The 18,174-nt window shown below is 39.1% G+C and overlaps 1 protein-coding gene and 1 pseudogene across 13 annotated transcripts in view; one reads left to right on the top strand and one right to left on the bottom strand.

The window, feature by feature from the left end:
* The window catches only part of LOC107612573 (folate synthesis bifunctional protein, mitochondrial), a 14,320-nt gene extending 4,213 nt beyond the window's left edge, over positions 1-10,107 (top strand). For 2 of the 13 annotated variants that reach the window (XM_016314257.2, XM_016314259.2), the window contains exons 2-4: positions 7,604-7,683; positions 7,755-7,896; positions 8,263-10,107. In XM_016314257.2, the coding sequence (XP_016169743.1) occupies positions 7,830-7,896; positions 8,263-9,743 (1,548 nt within the window). In that variant the 5' untranslated portion in view covers positions 7,604-7,683; positions 7,755-7,829 and the 3' untranslated portion in view covers positions 9,744-10,107. Of the gene's footprint in view, positions 1-2,418; positions 2,626-3,403; positions 3,866-5,889; positions 7,512-7,603; positions 7,684-7,754; positions 7,897-8,262 lie in introns of those variants that run through there. The other 11 variants (XM_021109212.1, XM_021109204.1, XM_021109207.1 and 8 more) reach the window with 11 other exon arrangements.
* LOC107610829 overlaps positions 9,905-18,174 on the bottom strand; it is a 71,937-nt pseudogene continuing 63,667 nt past the window's right edge.

The raw sequence follows: 18,174 nt of genomic DNA on the forward strand, positions 1-18,174 counted from the left end.
AATATCTCCTTCCACCATAGAAATGGCCGCTAACTCAGCCTTGCGACCCAGCGCATCTGCTACCACATTAGTCTTGCCTGACTTGTATTCGAATTCGAAATCAAACTCAGCCAAGAAGTCTTGCCACCTAGCTTGTTTGGGGCTTAACTTCTTTTGAGTTTGGAAGTAGCTTGTAGCCACGTTATCTGTCTTGACGATAAAGTGTGAACCAAGCAAGTAGTGACGCCAAGTTCTCAGACAATGCACCACCGCAGTCATCTCCTTCTCTTGGACAGTGTATCGCCTCTCTGTATCATTCAACTTGCGACTCTCAAAGGCAATAGGATGTCCTTCTTACATCAGAACTCCTCCAATAGCGTAGTCAGAAGCATCAGTGTGGACTTCAAACACCTTTGAGTAGTCGGGTAGTGCTAGTACTGGTCCTTCTGTGATAGCAGCCTTTAACTCATCAAAAGCCTTTTGACACTCCTTTGACCATTCCCAAGAGTGGTTCTTCTTGAGAAGATCAGTTAATGGTGCAGCCTTGGCAGAGTATCCCTTGATAAACCTCCGATAGTAATTAGCCAACCTAAGGAATGACCTCAATTCTTCATCACCATCGGCAATTCTCACTTGGTGATATCTTGACCTCAAATCTAGCTTTGAGAACCACTTGGCTCTACCAAGTTGATCAAACAAATCGGCTATCAAAGGAATGGGGTATTTGTTCTTGATGGTTACCTTGTTAAGTGCTCGATAGTCGATGCATAGCCTCAATGAACCATCATGCTTCTTTTGGAATAAGACTGGTGCGCCATAAGGTGCCTTCGATGGACGGATGAACCCAGCATCTAGCAAATCCTTGAGTTGCTTCTTCAACTCCTCGAGTTCTGGCGGTGCCCTTCTATACGGTGTTGAGGCGGGCGACTTTGCTCCTAACTCCAATTCAATCTTGTGGTCCACCTTCCTCCTAGGTGGTAGTTGTTTTGGCAACTCGGGAGGCATCACATCCTTATTTTCTTCAAGGACTTCCTTGATTTTGGGAGGAACGTCTTCTCTTTCAAGTGTTGACTCCTCTTGTAGTAGAGCCAAATATGTAATCTCTCCCTTCTTGAACCCTTTCTTGAGTTGCATAGCGGAGAGTATCGGTGGTCCTCCAACTTTAGAGACTATAGGGACCATGCATGGAGACCATTTCTCCATGACGCATTACAAAGTAGCATTATCAGAAAGGTAGAGAGCTGTAGTGCGTACCTTTATTGCTTCTTCGACCACCCCTTGGCCTTCGAAGTACCTCTCCATTTGCCATAGGAAGTTCTCCACCTCGCGAGCGTCCCTTACGCCCTTGAACTCCTTTGGCTTGGGGAGATCAATCTTTGTCGTCTCCCTTATAATGGTTGGTCGAGATTTTGCCTCCTCGAACCAAACTCAAACTTCCTCAAATATCTTTAAGGAATTCTCAAGCTTCTCTTCGATTTGGAGCATGCTTTCTTTGAAAGTATCTAGTTCTCCTAACACGTGAGCCTCGAGGGTCTCCTTGTCATGTTCTATCCTTTGGAAGCGCTCATCCATAGAGGATAGAACATTCTCCAACACAGAAACTCTTTCTTCTAAGAAGTTAGAGTCCTTACCTCTAGGCTCACTTGAAGAACGGACCTTCTTGCCTCTCCATTGAGAAGGAATAGCATTCCTTCCCCTTTGAGACTCAATATGCTCCATGGTGATACTAGAAGCCATACCCACAAATTACTTGTGCTCCCTCTCGAACCTTGCTCGGATACCAAATTGTCACGGCCTTGGACACACTCCAACGCTACCGTGCCGGCACTCGGACTTACTCAACCTCTTGAGCTAAGACCAAGTCAGCCTAACCCTCAATACTTAGCAAGAAAGCTAAGAACACAAGAGAACACAAGAGAAAGGAAGCTTTGGTGAAAGAACACTTTATTGCTCAAGTGTGGTTACAAATGATTCACACACCTTACACTAACTCTTACCTCCTATTTATAGCCATCCACCTTCTCAATGGATGGTTAAGATCAAATCTAATCAACGGTCCAGATTAATCATCCAGAACCTTCTTTACAAATATCTATCCTACCACAACTTTCCAATTGTTTCTAGATTATTCCATACCACTCTTTATACTTCTATACATCTACACTCTTCTAGAATACTCTATGATCTTCTAGAGTCTTCTAGAACCTTCTAGGATATTCCAGGAACTTCTAGGACATTCTAGAACGTTCCAGAACCATCTAGAGCATTCTCAAATACTCTAGAAAACTCTACAAACACTGTTAAATTTAACCTTCTAAAATTTACCGTGACATAGAGCTGTTCATTATCCAAAAATTGATCAAACCGGTTAAAAAATCTTATCTGATTTAAAATAACTGATTTTTTTAAATGCAATTTTTTTTAACCGTTGTTAACCAGGACCAAACCTAGTTCCTAATTTCTCTCAACTCTCTCTGACTCTCTTACGCCTCTAGAGGAAGGACATCGGCAATCTCGCAGCACCACCAATCACTTCTGTGTATGTGTTTTGATGAGGTTGCTTCCTTCGCCGTAGTTGGTGTCTTCTCTGCTAGTGCAACCCTTGAAGCTTCACCATCACCGTTCACCACTTCATCCTTCTTCTGGGTACGGTGTTTTTTGCTCCTTCATACACAATCTGTTGCCTTGGAGTTCGGGTTCTTGGGATTTTGTAATTGCCTTTGTCATTTTCTTTTACTTTTGTTTAAATCATTTAGTTAGAGTAAAATTCTTAAATTAGCATCTTGTGTTAAAATTAATTTTGATCTACCAGTTATGCATAGCCCTCTTCTCTACTATGTTCTACATTGCTTCTCACTTAGGTACCTACATAACTGTCATTGGTCTTCTTTGCAATAGGTACTAACCTTTGACTTTATTCTGCTCATTAACATATCTGAAATTTTCTTTGCATACATTTTCAGAGGTTTAATCTGTAATTCTATATAATGAAATTATAACAACAAAGAATCAGAATCACTCTTGGATAGTCTGGAAACCGAACCGAACCGGCCAGTCACTTAGCTAGTTCGGTTACGGTATAAAACCGTCCTGCAAAAAACTGGTCAGAGTACCGGCCGAACTGACAGTTAATTGGTGAACCGTCCGAACCAGCCGGATTTTTTCATTGTTTCCGGTTCGGTGCATCACTTAAAAAACGGCGCCATCTTGCTATTGTTTAAAAGAAAAAATTAATGTTCTGAAAATCGGATCAGATCGGTCGGTCGGACCGAATTAACTGCGAACCGATAATACTAACAATTCGGTCAGACACGTAAAACCAAAAATCATAAAACCAGTAAAAAATTGTTGAACTGGACGAGAACCGGCCGATCGGACCGAACCGGAACCCGGCCGGTTTACACAACAAAGGAAGCTCATTCGTTTCTTTCTCCCTTTCTCCCTCCCTTTCTTTCTTTCAGTCAGAGAAATCACCCAAACCCAACCACAAAACCCTAGCACTGTAAGCCTACACCACCGCCACAAGGAGTGGCATACTGCCGCCGTCCGTCGCACTCAAAGTTCGCCATCCGTCATCTAGCTTCCATCGTGCTCCAAATCTTCAACCCCTGTTCGCTGTCACCGATCGCGCTTGCTTCCTCGAGCTCGGCGTCCGTCGTCTTTGTCTGCTCAGCCGCGCTTCCGTCGCCGTTTGTTTGCCGTTCACGTTCGCGTCTTCGTTCGCGTTCTTCGCCATTCGCGTTCGCTCGGCGTTCACCGTTCGCGTTCACTCGCTGTTCACCGTTCGAGTTCGCGTTCGTCTGGAAGCCACGTTGCTCTGCTTCAAACTCTGCCACCAACCCGCGCGCTCCACTCAGCCGTCGAACTGCTCTCTTTTGTCCCCGCTGTGAGTCCCCTAAACCCGCCACCAGACAATACACTCACACAACACCAATACTCTTCTTCAAACTCTGCAACTTCTGATTTCTATTACAATAAGTAATTATTTGATTTGGTAGTGGTTTGGATTTTTTCATAGACTAAATTAAAGTTACAATAGTTATGTTCTCTTCTCTATCACATTGAAATTAAGCTTTGAATTCTCTTATTTCCTTTTAATTTTACCGCACTCAACATGTTTGATGAAATGCTTTAACCATATTTCTGGTTGGTTTTATAATTTCTAGCTTTTAGAAACCTGGTAAGTTGATTGCATGTGAAATTAGAATAATTGGATCATAGTAATTAGGAAATTTTAGCTTTTATAATTTCTAGCTTTTAGAAACCTAGTAAGTTGATTGCATGTGAAATTAGAATAATTGGATTATAGTAATTAGGAAATTTTAGCTGTACAAATAGCATCTTTGCAGAAAACATGTTAGCATGATGATTCCACTTGCATTAGTGTTATTCAGGTAAATTTTTTAACTGTTATTGTGAACTTGTTAATTTGCTAATGGTTCTTGTGTTCGTCTGTTACTTTTATTTTTTTTTTTTTGTTTTGTTGTGATTTTCTGTTCTTGAATTTGTTAAGTTGATTTGCTAAATTGTTGTTGTGTATTTATTGTTTATTTGCTGGATATTGGTGATCATTGTCTTTGAGATTATTTACTATGCAGGTTTAGTGTCATCACTGTTTTGGAATGTTTTATAATGTACTAATGTTTGTTGCTGTTTTGTAATTGCTGGTTGCAGGTTTAGTGTGATTATTGGTTAATGTTTTGGTTTAGTGTTCTCTCTTTTCCAGATTTCCCTTCTCCCTGTATTTCTGCATGTTGCTGAATTGGTAATCAATAAATTTGCCTTTTTGCTGTAACTCGGGACTTTACTAGGATTTGTTAATTTTGATGCTGTAACTTGCATTTGTTGCTGAATTTGTTGCTTCCCAGTCACAGAATCAGAACAGAATGCTCAGTCAGTGTTTGATTGTATTGTATTTGCTCACCGATTGTATTTGATGATAAATTTTAAATTGATAACTTTTAAATTTTAAATTTGCACTGCCCATGTTACTGATTCACTGTTCTTTCAGTGCTTTTTGTTGTTGTTAATCATTGTGATGAGCTTTGTTAAAATTTGCACTGCCTATATTACTGAGTGTTCTTTCAGTGCTTTTTGTTGTTAATCATTGTGGTGAACTTTCTTAAAATTTGCACTGCCAATGTTACTGATTCACGGATTCATCCCTCTCGTCATTATCATTGGCATGAACTCCGAACCAAAGCCCCAACTCTCTGGATAAAATTGTAATGAAAGCTTATTGGGACTTTTTCTTCTACTTAAGGTATGAATCAGAATGATGAGGCCAAGTTGTGAATACACAAGTATCAACGGACTATAATATATATTGAATTTGTGACATTAGAAGGGTGTAATAATAACAATAATGGAGTCATGTTACTTGAATATTGAGGTTTAACATTTAAACTCTCAGCTTCTCAGCCCTGTTTGATTCTTCATCTCAAGCAATTGAATCGAATCAACCAGGCCTTCCTTTTTTTTTCTTTTTGTTGATTCTTAATTTTTCTAATATATGTAACTTTCTGAATCAAGTGGATCAGATTATGTAGTTTTCTTGATTTGGGATATTTTTGAAGACGCATTAGAAGAGCTATTTTATTATTATGTTTGCTATAATAATATTCACATGTTTTGTATGCTTGTGATTGTTTCGGTGTTTACATTTTCTTTCCAAGTCACTTGCTGTGGTTGTTCTCTGAGTTAAAGCTTTGTATGTGTGTGTGAGAATATGTGATAATGTTGAATGCTGTTGCATCTAATAGGAGTTCTTGGAGTACCCTCATCTTTGGTCCTTTATAATTTATTTATTATTTTATTCTAAAACGGTTTTTTCAGTTGAACCACCGGTTGGACCGGTTAGACCAATAAACCAGTGAACCAGTGACTAAAGCGGTTTGATGACCGGTCCAGTTTTCAGAACCTTGGAAAAAATTTAGAAGGAAGAAGAGAAGACCCAAGCACCCCCTTTCTTTTACTCTCTGAAATGGTGAAACCTAACCCTAAGCCCAGCTAGCCACCATCACCATCCCTCATCGCCGAACTCTTCTCCTCTTGTAGAGGGCGCTGTCGCCGCCGGCGGGGACAAAACGTGAGTGCCGTCACACTCTTCTCATCACATCGCCGAACTCTTCTCAGTTCTCATCGCTCATCTACTCGTCACCATCACACGAAGGATGCGTTGACCCGGTGGCGTCGCCGTTGCGAAGGTTGCTGGGTCGGTCGTCGTCTCTTCGAGCTCTGTGTGTGTCCGAGGCCAACATCCCTCTTCGTTGTTCATTGTTGTTAACAGGGCTGGATTGTTGTTATTTTGTTTTGACTTTTAGGTTAATTATGGTTGATTATTGAATTTTCTGAAATGTTGCTGATTATGAGAAATGAATGATGATGTTGCTAATTTTCTGATGGTCTTGTTTAATTCTGAGTTGCTGAGTTAGGTTTAATTGTGAGTTGCTGGATTTAAATTTGAGTTGTTGAGTTAATAATAATGATTTTGTTAATGTTTGCTTAGTGAGTTGCTGATTTTCTGAAATGATGATGCTGATTATGGGAAATGAATGATGTTGTTGCTGATTTTCTGATGGTCTTGTTTAATTCTAAGTTGCTGAGTTAGGTTTAAGTTTGAGTTGCTAAGTTAATAATAATGATTTTGTTAATGTTTGTTTATTTTGAGTTGCTGATTTTCTGAAATGATGTTGCTGATTATGGGAAATGAATGATGTTGTTGCTGATTTTTTGATGGTCTTGTTTAATTCTGAGTTACTGAGTTAGGTTTAATTATGAGTTGCAGGGTTTAAGTTTGAGTTGCTGAGTTAATAATAATGATTTTATTAATGTCTGCTTTTTTCTGAGTTGCTGATTTTTTGAAATGTTGCTGATTATGGGAAATGAATGATGTTGTTGCTGATTTTCTTATGGTTAAATTTTTTTTGGCTGCTGATTTTCTGATGGTTAAATTTTTTTGGCTGTATGTTGAACATTATGTTTGTCATTTATTGTGCGATTTGATTTACTTTAATTATAAACTTTGATGTTTGATGTTGTTTATGAACTTTTATTGATAAATTATTGATAATTTATTAGGTGAAATTGTGAAATTTTAAATTTTATTAGGTTAAAAATTATTAAATTTAAATATTTGGACTTATATGTTGAATTTTTAATAATTTTATTTAATATTTAATTAAATCGGTTGAACTTCGGTTGAATTCCGGTTGAGCCATTAAACCAATGAACCAATCACTTTACCGGTTCATTGACCGGTTCGGTTCTCGCAACCTAAGTGACAAGAGGCATTTTGGATATCATTGAGAACTTGCAACTGATTTGTGTAGCATACACACTTCACATGAGGAATAAAATTAGTACCTATATAAACTTGAAGTCTTGATGGTGGCTACTTATATGATTAAGGATTATAGGAACAAAGTTGAATCTGAGTTGACTGATATCTGCACTGATATCATGGTTCTTATTGATGAACACCTTGTTCCATCTTGTTCTGGTGGTGTACCTAGTGTCTTCTTTTATAAGTTGTGGGTTGATTTTGTTCTCTCGTTTCATTCTCTCTGACGTCTTTCTATTTGAGGAATTTGGAATTTGATTGTTTTTGCTTTGTTATTTGCAGGAAGGGGAACTATTATGGCCGAAATCAAGTATGGTGATAAGAGAAAAGAGGCTGCTGATCAGTCCTTGAAAGCATCTCAGGTTTTCTTCTATTTATCTATGTGCTTTGAGGGTTCTTGATATTGGTTCCTTACCATGCCGCCTTCTTGTAGTGTAATTCATTCATTAAACCAGAGAGGTAGCATATTTCACTTCAAAGTTTCTCCAAGACGGAAGCCTCTGCTCAGATGGGTATACTGAAGTGTCTGGGACTGCCCAGGCATCAGGTTTTCACGGCCAAAAAGTATCTTAATGGTAATGTTTAGAATTAAATTTCTCAACCAAGCTACCTTTTTGTAAAGCTTCATCAAATCTTGTTTTGTGATTGAATTTTCTATGACCATATACCGAAAATCAAATTAGATCCATGTGTGTGGTGAATTAGATCTTGTAACTGTAAAAGGTCTTATTCCTGTATTAGTCATTGGACTGGCTTTTCATTAGTTAAAGTTTTAAAAGCCAAAGATTCTTAATCATAAGACTTCGGAATCAAGTTGTAGAGCATGAATGAATTATTCCCCCCTTTTCCCCCTTTATTTGTATGCTTTATTTAATTGGACTGTTTCTAAATTGTATATTTATTTTGTGGTCCTCATTGATCTGTTTTGATTTTGAATGCAGTATCGAGCTTCTCCTGTCTTCACACAGAACAAAATTCCTCAGTGGAAGCTCTCTCACAAGATGAGGATGTGGTGATTGCTTTGGGAAGTAATGTAGGTAATAGGGTTCATAACTTCAAGGAAGCCTTGAAAATGATGAAGAAGTCAGGCATACAGGTCACAAGGCATGCTTGTTTGTATGAGACAGCACCAGCATACATTACTGATCAACCTTGCTTTATCAACTCTGCAGTTAGAGCTGTTACTAAACTAGGTCCACATGAATTATTGGCTGCGCTCAAAAGAATTGAGAAGAACCTCGGGCGAACCGATGGAATAAGGTATGGTCCAAGGCCAATCGACTTAGACATTTTATTCTACGGTAAATATAAAGTCAGGTCTGATATTCTCAATATACCTCATGAAAGAATTTGGGAGCGGCCTTTTGTTATCGCCCCTTTGGTGGATTTACTGGGATCAGCTATTGACAATGATACAGTTGCTAGTTGGCATTCATTTTCGAGCCATTCTGGTGGACTATATGAATTATGGGAAAAATTAGGCGGGGAATCGCTTATTGGACAGGATGGTATATGTAGGGTAATGCCTGTTGCAAATGGCTTACTTGATTGGTCCTTGAGAACTTCCGTTATGGGCATCCTTAATTTGACCCCAGATAGTTTTAGTGATGGGGGGAATTTCCAGTCTGTGGAATCTGCTGTATCGCAAGTTCGATTAATGATTTCAGAGGGAGCAGATATAATTGATATTGGTGCTCAGTCTACGCGACCAAAGGCATCTAGGATCTCTGTTGAAGAAGAATTAAGTAGATTAATCCCTGTCCTAGAAGCTGTAAAGTCAATGCCCGAGTTAGAGGGAAAGCTCATATCTGTTGATACTTTCTACTCAGATGTTGCTTCAGAAGCAGTTAGTAGAGGGGCTCATCTTATAAATGATGTATCTGCAGGGCAGTTAGATCCTAATATGTTCAAGGTCATTGCAGATCTAGATGTTCCTTATGTTGCGATGCATATGAGGGGGGACCCATGCACTATGCAGAGCAGTGAAAACCTGAAATATGATGATGTTTGCAAGGAGGTGTCCTCCGAGTTATATTCAAGGGTTAGGCAGGCAGAACTGTCAGGAATCCCAGCATGGAGGATCATTATTGACCCTGGTATCGGATTCTCAAAAAAAACTGAAGACAATTTGGATATCCTCACAGGACTTCCTGCTATCCGAGCTAAGATTGCCAAGAGTAGCTTTGCCATCTCTCGTGCTCCTATACTTATTGGACCCTCAAGAAAGAGATTTCTAGGTGACATTTGTTCCAGACCTTCTGCTGTTGAGAGGGATCCTGCTACCATTGCTTCTATAACAGCGGGTGTTCTGGCTGGAGCTAACATTGTTAGGGTGCATAATGTCAAAGATAATTGTGATGCTGTGAAGCTTTGCGATGCAATTCTAAAACATAAACGTTCTGCCATGGAATCTAGACAATGAATTTGTCACCAACTCTGATGCTGAATTCTTCTATACATTGACTTGGCTTTATGCAACAAAGCCATTGCTGATTTTGTTTGCCATGTCACTCGCATCTAAAGGTCATGTAAAACACTGACATGTTGCCAGTGCTGACTGGAGCAGAGAAGCATGGAGTACAATTAATGAAAGTGTATGTCAAATGGGAATAATGCTTACACACCCAAAATAATCAGCATGTCCTTACCAGTGTTGAATAAACTTTGAGTATTGCGTTTTTTCTTTTTCAGAACAGAAAAAGTCCACCAATAAAAATTTATTATGTGCATTATCTTCACTCTTGACCCAATTCTATTCAACTAAGAAATTCCCACAAACCTTGGTCTTCCTTTTTGTATTTGATTCTCAAATTTTGTTTAAACATTTCACTTGTAGCTTTTGATTGACAGATATTTTTGGTCATATATGTAAAAAAAAGATCTGTTATATCCCAGGAGGAGGAAAAGAAAAGAAAGGTGGATGTCAAGGTATTTACTTGCAGAAAAAAAAGTAACTAATTACTCATCAAATAGTTAATAATCATAGAAAAAATGAATAACTTGAAATAAGATTCTTGCTTTTAGCTTTCCACGGTTTGGGACCATATATAGGGTCCGTCTGGGAGTGATGGTAGAGAAGGCAAAGGAGAGAAGGAATGGCACATAGCCACATATTAGAGGAGATTCCGACATTTAAAAATTTTCGAAAATAGCCTTAAGTTTGATGTTCCTTTCTTCTAATGAATTCCGCTAGAGAGCCAATAGGGTATCTATACAATATGTACAATGGATTTATTTGGTCTAATATGAATTAAAAATCAAAATTATCCATATTTACCCTAATTCTAAAAGTGTTGTTCATTTTTGTGATAACCACTACCACATAATCCCTAATTCTAATTTTTTCCCAATTCCCATTTTTTCACTGATCGTAACCTTATTCACAAAGCCCTTCACATTCGAAGCTGAACATCCCACCGTCTCCTGCCGCATGGTGTGGAACCTGGCATCAGCGACGCTTCCCTCGCGTGTCTCCCGCGGCTTGGCCTCCGTCACCGACATACCGGACACCCGCGGCTCACCCTGCAATAGCGCCGTACCGGAACACCCTCGGACACCCACCCTCAGCGCCGTACTGGAACACCGCGGCTCACCCTTACTCAGCGCCGTTCCAAACCACCGAGTCTCACTCACATTCGGCGCGACCAGACCCCGCGTTTCACCCTCTAGCCCGCGTTTCACCCTCTAGCGCGCTCCTCTTCCGGCGCCGGCAGCACTCAATGGCAGCACTCAGTATGGTGGCCCCCGTGTTAGCCGTCGCAGGTGTTGTTAAACAACCGATTCTTGTTTGTTGTTTGATTTTTCATAGTGAAGAAATCAATTGTTGCAGTTTCAACTCACCGGAACGTGCATAACAAGCTGTTGTTCTACATATTTGATATTGAAATAATCTTAACGTAGGAAAGTTTGCAAGAGTTTGGTTTAAATAACGTAGTAGTTTTCGCTCGTTGTGTGGACCTTTGATTTAAGAATATGTGTATATGTTATTCAAAGCAGGCTTCTTTATCAAATATCTATTATATAGTTCACGTGAAACGGTTTCTACCTCTCATGATGGTTGTTTTGATCTGTATATATTGATCTTCGGGTGTGCCATGTTGTTGCATTGATGGAATGTAATCTTCTTTGCTGATTGTGTTGTTTATAATTGTTTGTATGGGTCTCTTAGACCTAGTAATTATTTGCCTAAAGCATCATGTGTCTTCATGATCAATAAACTGTGGTTTTAGTATTTTGTTGCGACTTTCATTGGATTCGATGATGTTCTCGTTCTTCCATGGTTGAGTTGTATTTTTTAAAGAGACATATGCTATTTTTTGTGTTGTTTGTTGCAATGGTTAATTCCTACCTGTTGGAGGGGCCATTGGTGGGTGTATGCGTTTGAGGTGAATGCGAAGAGTCTAGTGATGATCGACAGTTTGCATTATGTACTGCCTAGTGATGAATGGGATAAACTCGATGCATATGTGGTAACATATTATATTCCTTTTTCCGCTAGAGAATTGTAATAGCTTATTCTATAGCACATTATTCGACTTGTATCGTTGCTTGATTTCAAGTGGAGACTGCTTGAAGACATGGCTAGAGTTGCAATTCCCCGCATACGTGCAGGCTACAGACGGCCCGCCTCGTTCTTATGCCAGTGTTCCAAAACAGCCTAACAATTGAGATGAAAATACAGCTCACCTTTTTATTTTTTTAACATGCGGCATACCTTATGTAAAATTCGTGTAATCCCAATAGCATAAATATTTTACTTGCCTGTAGCTCTGATTGTGGCATCTACTTTATTAATTCATGAAGAGTTGGACCGAAGGCCGTGCTCTTGATGAATGGAACAAGGTGACTTTAATAAACTTTTCGGCATATATCATGCGTAAATTAGAACATATATAACTGTAACGGTTATTACTCTTAACTCTTCTCGTAAATCTTCATACAGGAAATCCTTAGATCATACAGGATGGAGTTGATGTTAGACATTGTCTGTGGATCACAAAATACATTGGTTGATCGGGTTCTCAACCACAGAACAAGCGAAAGGAAGATAGATCTCCATTCACAGCACCTAGCACGAGGACGTTGATACAACATGCCGAAGGATTACCAAATGGAAGGAAGATCAAATGGAGGAAGAAGTAGCGTATTTAGGTTTAAGTTCTGTGAATTTAATTAAGTTATTTAGGATATTTACTAGTTATAATTTTGGAGGATTTATTTATGATACATTTGGAGTACTTGTTTTCAATTGATACTTTTTTTTTTGTTTTCAATTGATACTTTTTTTTTTGTTTAAATTCCAGTGAATAGGTTAGTGTACAGTTATTCAGGCATGACACACCAATAGGATCCACATAAGTTTAAACAAAAAAAGTATCAACTGAAAACAAGTCCTCCAAATATATCATAAATAAATCTCCCAAGACTATAACCAGTAAATAACCTAAATAACCTAAGTTAATTAAATTCACAAAAGTTAAACTTAAGTATGCTACTTCTTCCTCCCTTTGATCTTCCTTCCATTTGGTAATCCTTCGGCACGTTTTTCAACGTCCTCGTGCTAGGTGCAGTGAATGGAGATCTATCTTCCTTTTGCTTGTTCCGTGGTTGATTGTGTCGTACAGGTTTGGCTTTGTCCTCCAATAATGAAAAAACCCGATCAACCAATGCATTTTGTGGCCCACAGACAATGTCTAACATCAACTCCATCCTGTATGATCTAAGGATTTCCTGTATGAAGATTTACGAGACGAGTTAGGAGTAATAACCGTTACAGTAATATATGTTCCAATTTACGCATGATATATGCCGAAAAGTTTATTAAAGTCATCTCGTTCCATTCATCAAGAGCACGGCTTTCGGTCCAACTCTCATGAACTTAATAACGTAGATGCCACAATCAGAGGTACAGGCAAGTAAAACATTTATACTATCGGGATTACACAATATTACACAAGGTATGCCGCATGTTAAAAAAACAAAAAGAAAAAAAAGTGAGCTGTATTTTCATCTCATTTGTTCGGCTGCTTTGGAACACTGGTGTAAGAACGAGGCGGGCTGTATGTAGTCTGCACATATGCGGGAATTGCAACTCTAGCCATGTCCTCAAGCAGTCTCCCCTTGAAATCAAGCAACGATATAGTCGAATAATGTGCTATAGAATAAGCTATTACAATTCTCTAGCGGAAAAAAGAATATAATGTTACCACATATGCATCGAGTTTATCCCGTTCATCACTAGGCAATACAGAATGCAAACTGTCAATCATCACTAGACGCTTCGCATTCACCTAAAACGCATACACCCACCAATGGCCCCTTCAACAGTTAGGAATTAACCACTGCAACAAACAACACAAAAGATAGCATGTCTCTTTTAAAAAAAACAACTCAACTAACTCAACCATGGAAGAACGAGAACATCATCTAATCAAATGAAAGTCACAACAAAATACTAAAACCACAGCTTATTGATCATGAAGAGACATGATGCTTTAAGCAAATAATTACTGGGTCTAAGAGACCGACCCAAACAATTATAAACAACACAATCAGCAAAGAAGATTACATTCAATCAACGCAACATGGCATACCCGAAGATCAATATATACATATCAAAACAACCATCATGATAGGTAGAAAAAGTAACCATCCGTTTCACGTGAACTATATAATAGATATTGATTCCGAAGCCCGCTTTGAACAACATATACACATATTCTTAAACTAAAGGTCCACACCACGAGCGAAAACTACTACGCTATTTAAACCAAACTTTTGCAAATCTTCCCGCGCTAAAATTATTTCAATATCAAATATCTAGAACAACAACTTGTTATGCACGTTCCGCCGAATGGAAATTGCAACAATTGATTTCTTCATTATGAAAAATCAAACAACAAACAAGATTCATCGCATGTAATTCCAGTAACAACAGAAACAATTATAGTCACAAAAAAATTCTTCTCACTAACCTCCAGTTGTTTAAGAACGACACCTGCGACGGAAAACACGGGGGCGACCACACTGAGTGCTGCGCGCTAGAGGGTGAAACGCGGGGTCTGGTCGTGCCGAAGGTGGGTGAGACCCGGTGGTTTGGAACGGCACTGAGGAATGGTGAGCCGCGGTGTTCCGGTACGGCACTAAGGGTGGGTGACACGGGATGTTCCGGTACGACACTGCAGGGTGAGCCGTGGGTGTCCGGTACGCCGGTGACATAAGCCGAGTCGTGGGAGTCTGGCCAGCGGGGGACACGCGAGGGAGGTTGGGTGCGAGAGAGGCTCGGCGCTGATGCCAGGTTCTAGACCATGCGGCGGGAGGCGGTAGGATGTTCAACTTCAAATGTGAAGGGCTTTGTGTAAGGTTACCGTCAGTGGAAAAATGGGATTAGGGGAAAATTAGTATTAGGGATTATGTGGTGGTGTACGCCGGTGACATAAGCCGAGTCGTGGGAGTCTGGCCAGCGGGAGACACGCGAGGGAGGTTGGGTGCGAGAGAGGCTCGGCGCTGATGCCAGGTTCTAGACCATGCGGCGGGAGGCGGTAGGATGTTCAGCTTCAAATGTGAAGGGCTTTGTGGGTAAGGTTACCGTCAGTGGAAAAATGGGATTGGGGGAAAATTAGTATTAGGGATTATGTGGTGGTGGTTATCACAAAAATGAACAATACTTTTAGAATTATGGTAAATATGGGTAATTTTGATTTTTAATTTATATTAGGCCAAATAAATAGCCCATTGTACACATTATATAGATACCCTATTGGCTCCCTAGCGAGATTCAACTAATATTACTAAGCGCATGGATCAACAAAAAGGCTCTAATGCGTCCTCAGGCTCTAATTCTCGGTCACTCTTTATCGTGCGGTACTCGGTTTCAGTAATTGAGCGTATACCATTGTCGTCGGGAATCACGTCATCCATATCTTCATGTGGAGGAAAGCCACGCACTCGGCCTTGAATCCATTGGTCTACAACCCCACAATCAATTGCATACTTGATGCTACGCTCCAGGTATTCTTTATCAGTTATGAAATCAGGCTGAACTGTTAACATTCGCATGAGAGCTGAAAAGAAAGAGAAGACGCCATTAGTTTTGGGATAAACATGAATTTTCATCTTAAAGCCACTCTTAACAGTTAGAAATTCATGCTAGAAAGTATGTATGTGCAACTCTATATATAATAATGTTGATTTACTTTATCTTTGAAGAGAAAGGAAGAAAAGGGTTTGAAGAGTATCAGTGAACCTATTTTACTTTTCAAACCTTTTAATTCCTTCCCTTCCCTTCCCCCCTCAAAAACTGAACTCAGAAGACGCAAACACCCCCCAAAAGAAGCAAGAGAGGTCCTTTTAACCAGACATGCTTTTAAACACTTCCAAAGGCTATATATACAAGTTCCTTGCAAATTTATTGGCTTGAAAGCTATTCATGTCAAATATTCTTTCATAACAATGTCAGACATGATTTAAAAGAGATTTATTGGTCCTTTTCTTAAGGCAAAGACATTATTAAATGTAAATTCACTATAAAGTACCTGCAACAATGCCATCTCTAGATGCCGACATATCACAAGTGAATGGGGGTGATTGGAGGGTCCTCCATGCCAAGACTAGCACCATCAAACTCCTGAGTGTAGTAATGTATCTTGGAAGTTCCATTAGTCACAAACAAAATCTTAATATTCTCATGCCAAAGTGGTGCTACCACTTCACGTTCATAATGGACAAACTTGGACCAATCGTTATTTTTGGTGTCAAATTCTTCTGTTGGTGTGATCCCACATAAAAATTCTAGTTCTTGCTTAGTGACCTCAATAATGTCTGCTAGATTCCATACTTTCTGAATGAAAGTTTTAGTTTCTTCCCTAGATTGCCATAGTGGCATAGGAAGGTTTATATCATAGAAAACAACTTCTCCAAATTTCTTCGCAATCTTTATCACTTGTAGTGTAGTGGATCTCATGTTACGATCAAGCAAGGAATGTGTGCTAAAGTAGAACATGTTTGCCTGCAGGAGATGTTATTAAATTATTCAAGCAGTGAAAAACAAAAAGTATCAACATCAATCAGAGGACCTAAAATGCAATAAGGAAAGCAATAATTCCTGTAATGGCGGCAACATTTCATATTTTTACTTTTCATTCAAATGCAAATTACTGTAACTAACATGTCCATCAACAAAGCGCCATATCAACAGACTAAGTGTTGTAAAATACAGAAAAACACAATAGAACATAGGATAATGAAATAGTTCATTGGTTAATCTTCCAAGTTCTGATTTTGCTAACAATGGATGATGGTTCCTTGAAATGAAAAAAGGCATTATCAAGCTCTATAATGGTGTTATATCAACAATAATCAGCCTATAAGGCTATAACCTACCACTATAAGATACAAACTTAAATGGGCTTCAAGTTAATACCTCTTTCAGCACATCAACATTTATCTGTCTTTGTCAAACAATCTTCAGCACAGGGTTTTACGCAACTCATTTTCAGTTTACTCCTTTTACCAATCTTCATCGATGACGCAGCAGTAGACCTTCTACTATCAACACGGACTGATTGGGTTTGAACTTTATTCACATTCATATAATACAGCATTGCTTGACCATAATCGTCATCCCCAAGCTTTCCCATGAAAGCAACCTTATCACCCAAGCTGGCAAGAGCAATGGCAACACTACCAGCCGAGGTACCAGGGGCCCTAACAAATTTTTCAGGGCTCCACAATGCATCCTAACAAAAGAATAATGCGGCTCCAAAGCAACAAACAAGGGGAGGCCAACCATAAGTATAGTTAATATCTTCTTCATCATATTTTACCCATTCTAAGTCATCATCACTTTCATCATCCACATTTTCAATAAAGGAAGTCTCATCTTGGTCACTTGTTTCACCTTCGCTAGCCTTATCCTCTATAATTACCTTCTCCTCCTTAGGTTTCCTTCGTCTTCGAACCTTTTTCTCTTCCTTGACTTCCGTATCTTCTTCCAAATCAAAAGATACAGATGTAACTATAAATGATAGCAGGTTTAGACAACACTTATAAATAAAGCATATCTATCACAGATGAATCATCAGCATCAAGACTAAGGCACCATTTTTTCGAGTCCTTCGAGTTCTCTTCTTGGAATCATCGCTAGAGGCAGTTAAGCCTTCATTGGCGGAAGCATCAATGTTCTCCTCAGGGGACCCATCTGGATTTTTTCTCCGTCCTTGCTGTCACCCTCTTCGTTTTGGATGATCTAGAAGTCTTCTTTTCCACCACTGCATCATTTTCATTGGACTTTCCTATATCAGAATCAAGAGAAGCTTTCCTCCTAGCCATTGCCACATGACTCCATTTACATCCGGACCTTATATCCCAGGGAACCAAGGTTGTTGTCAAACTCGAGAGTCTTACAGAGATGAACTTCTACTAAAGAGTAAATGTTCGGTATTCTAAATCAACAAACAAGTCCACTTAGCGGGAAGTTAACAATTTCACAGACAATTAGCTTAAAACTCAAATCCATTTGTTCCTCTTACATGTTATCAACATCATCATTGCCTTGAATATTAATCCCATGCATCCACCCACGATCACTTACCTTTCGGAATGCGTTTTTCCTTCTAGACCTAGGAAGATACAACATTATCAGATATCCTGAAAAATATATCATATTATCAAATTATCAAGATCAAGTTTTAATATCAGAATCCTAAATCCCTAATTAGTAACTAATAACACACATTCATACATGATAAACACAGCCTACAATCTCTATAACCATTAACAACACAAATAAATATGTTCAGATTTGCATTATAATGATTAATGGCAACCTGAAGTTGTGAACTGGTGGGGTGGAT

Source organism: Arachis ipaensis, chromosome B08, assembly GCF_000816755.2.
Source record: "Arachis ipaensis cultivar K30076 chromosome B08, Araip1.1, whole genome shotgun sequence".
Lineage (NCBI taxonomy): Eukaryota > Viridiplantae > Streptophyta > Magnoliopsida > Fabales > Fabaceae > Arachis > Arachis ipaensis.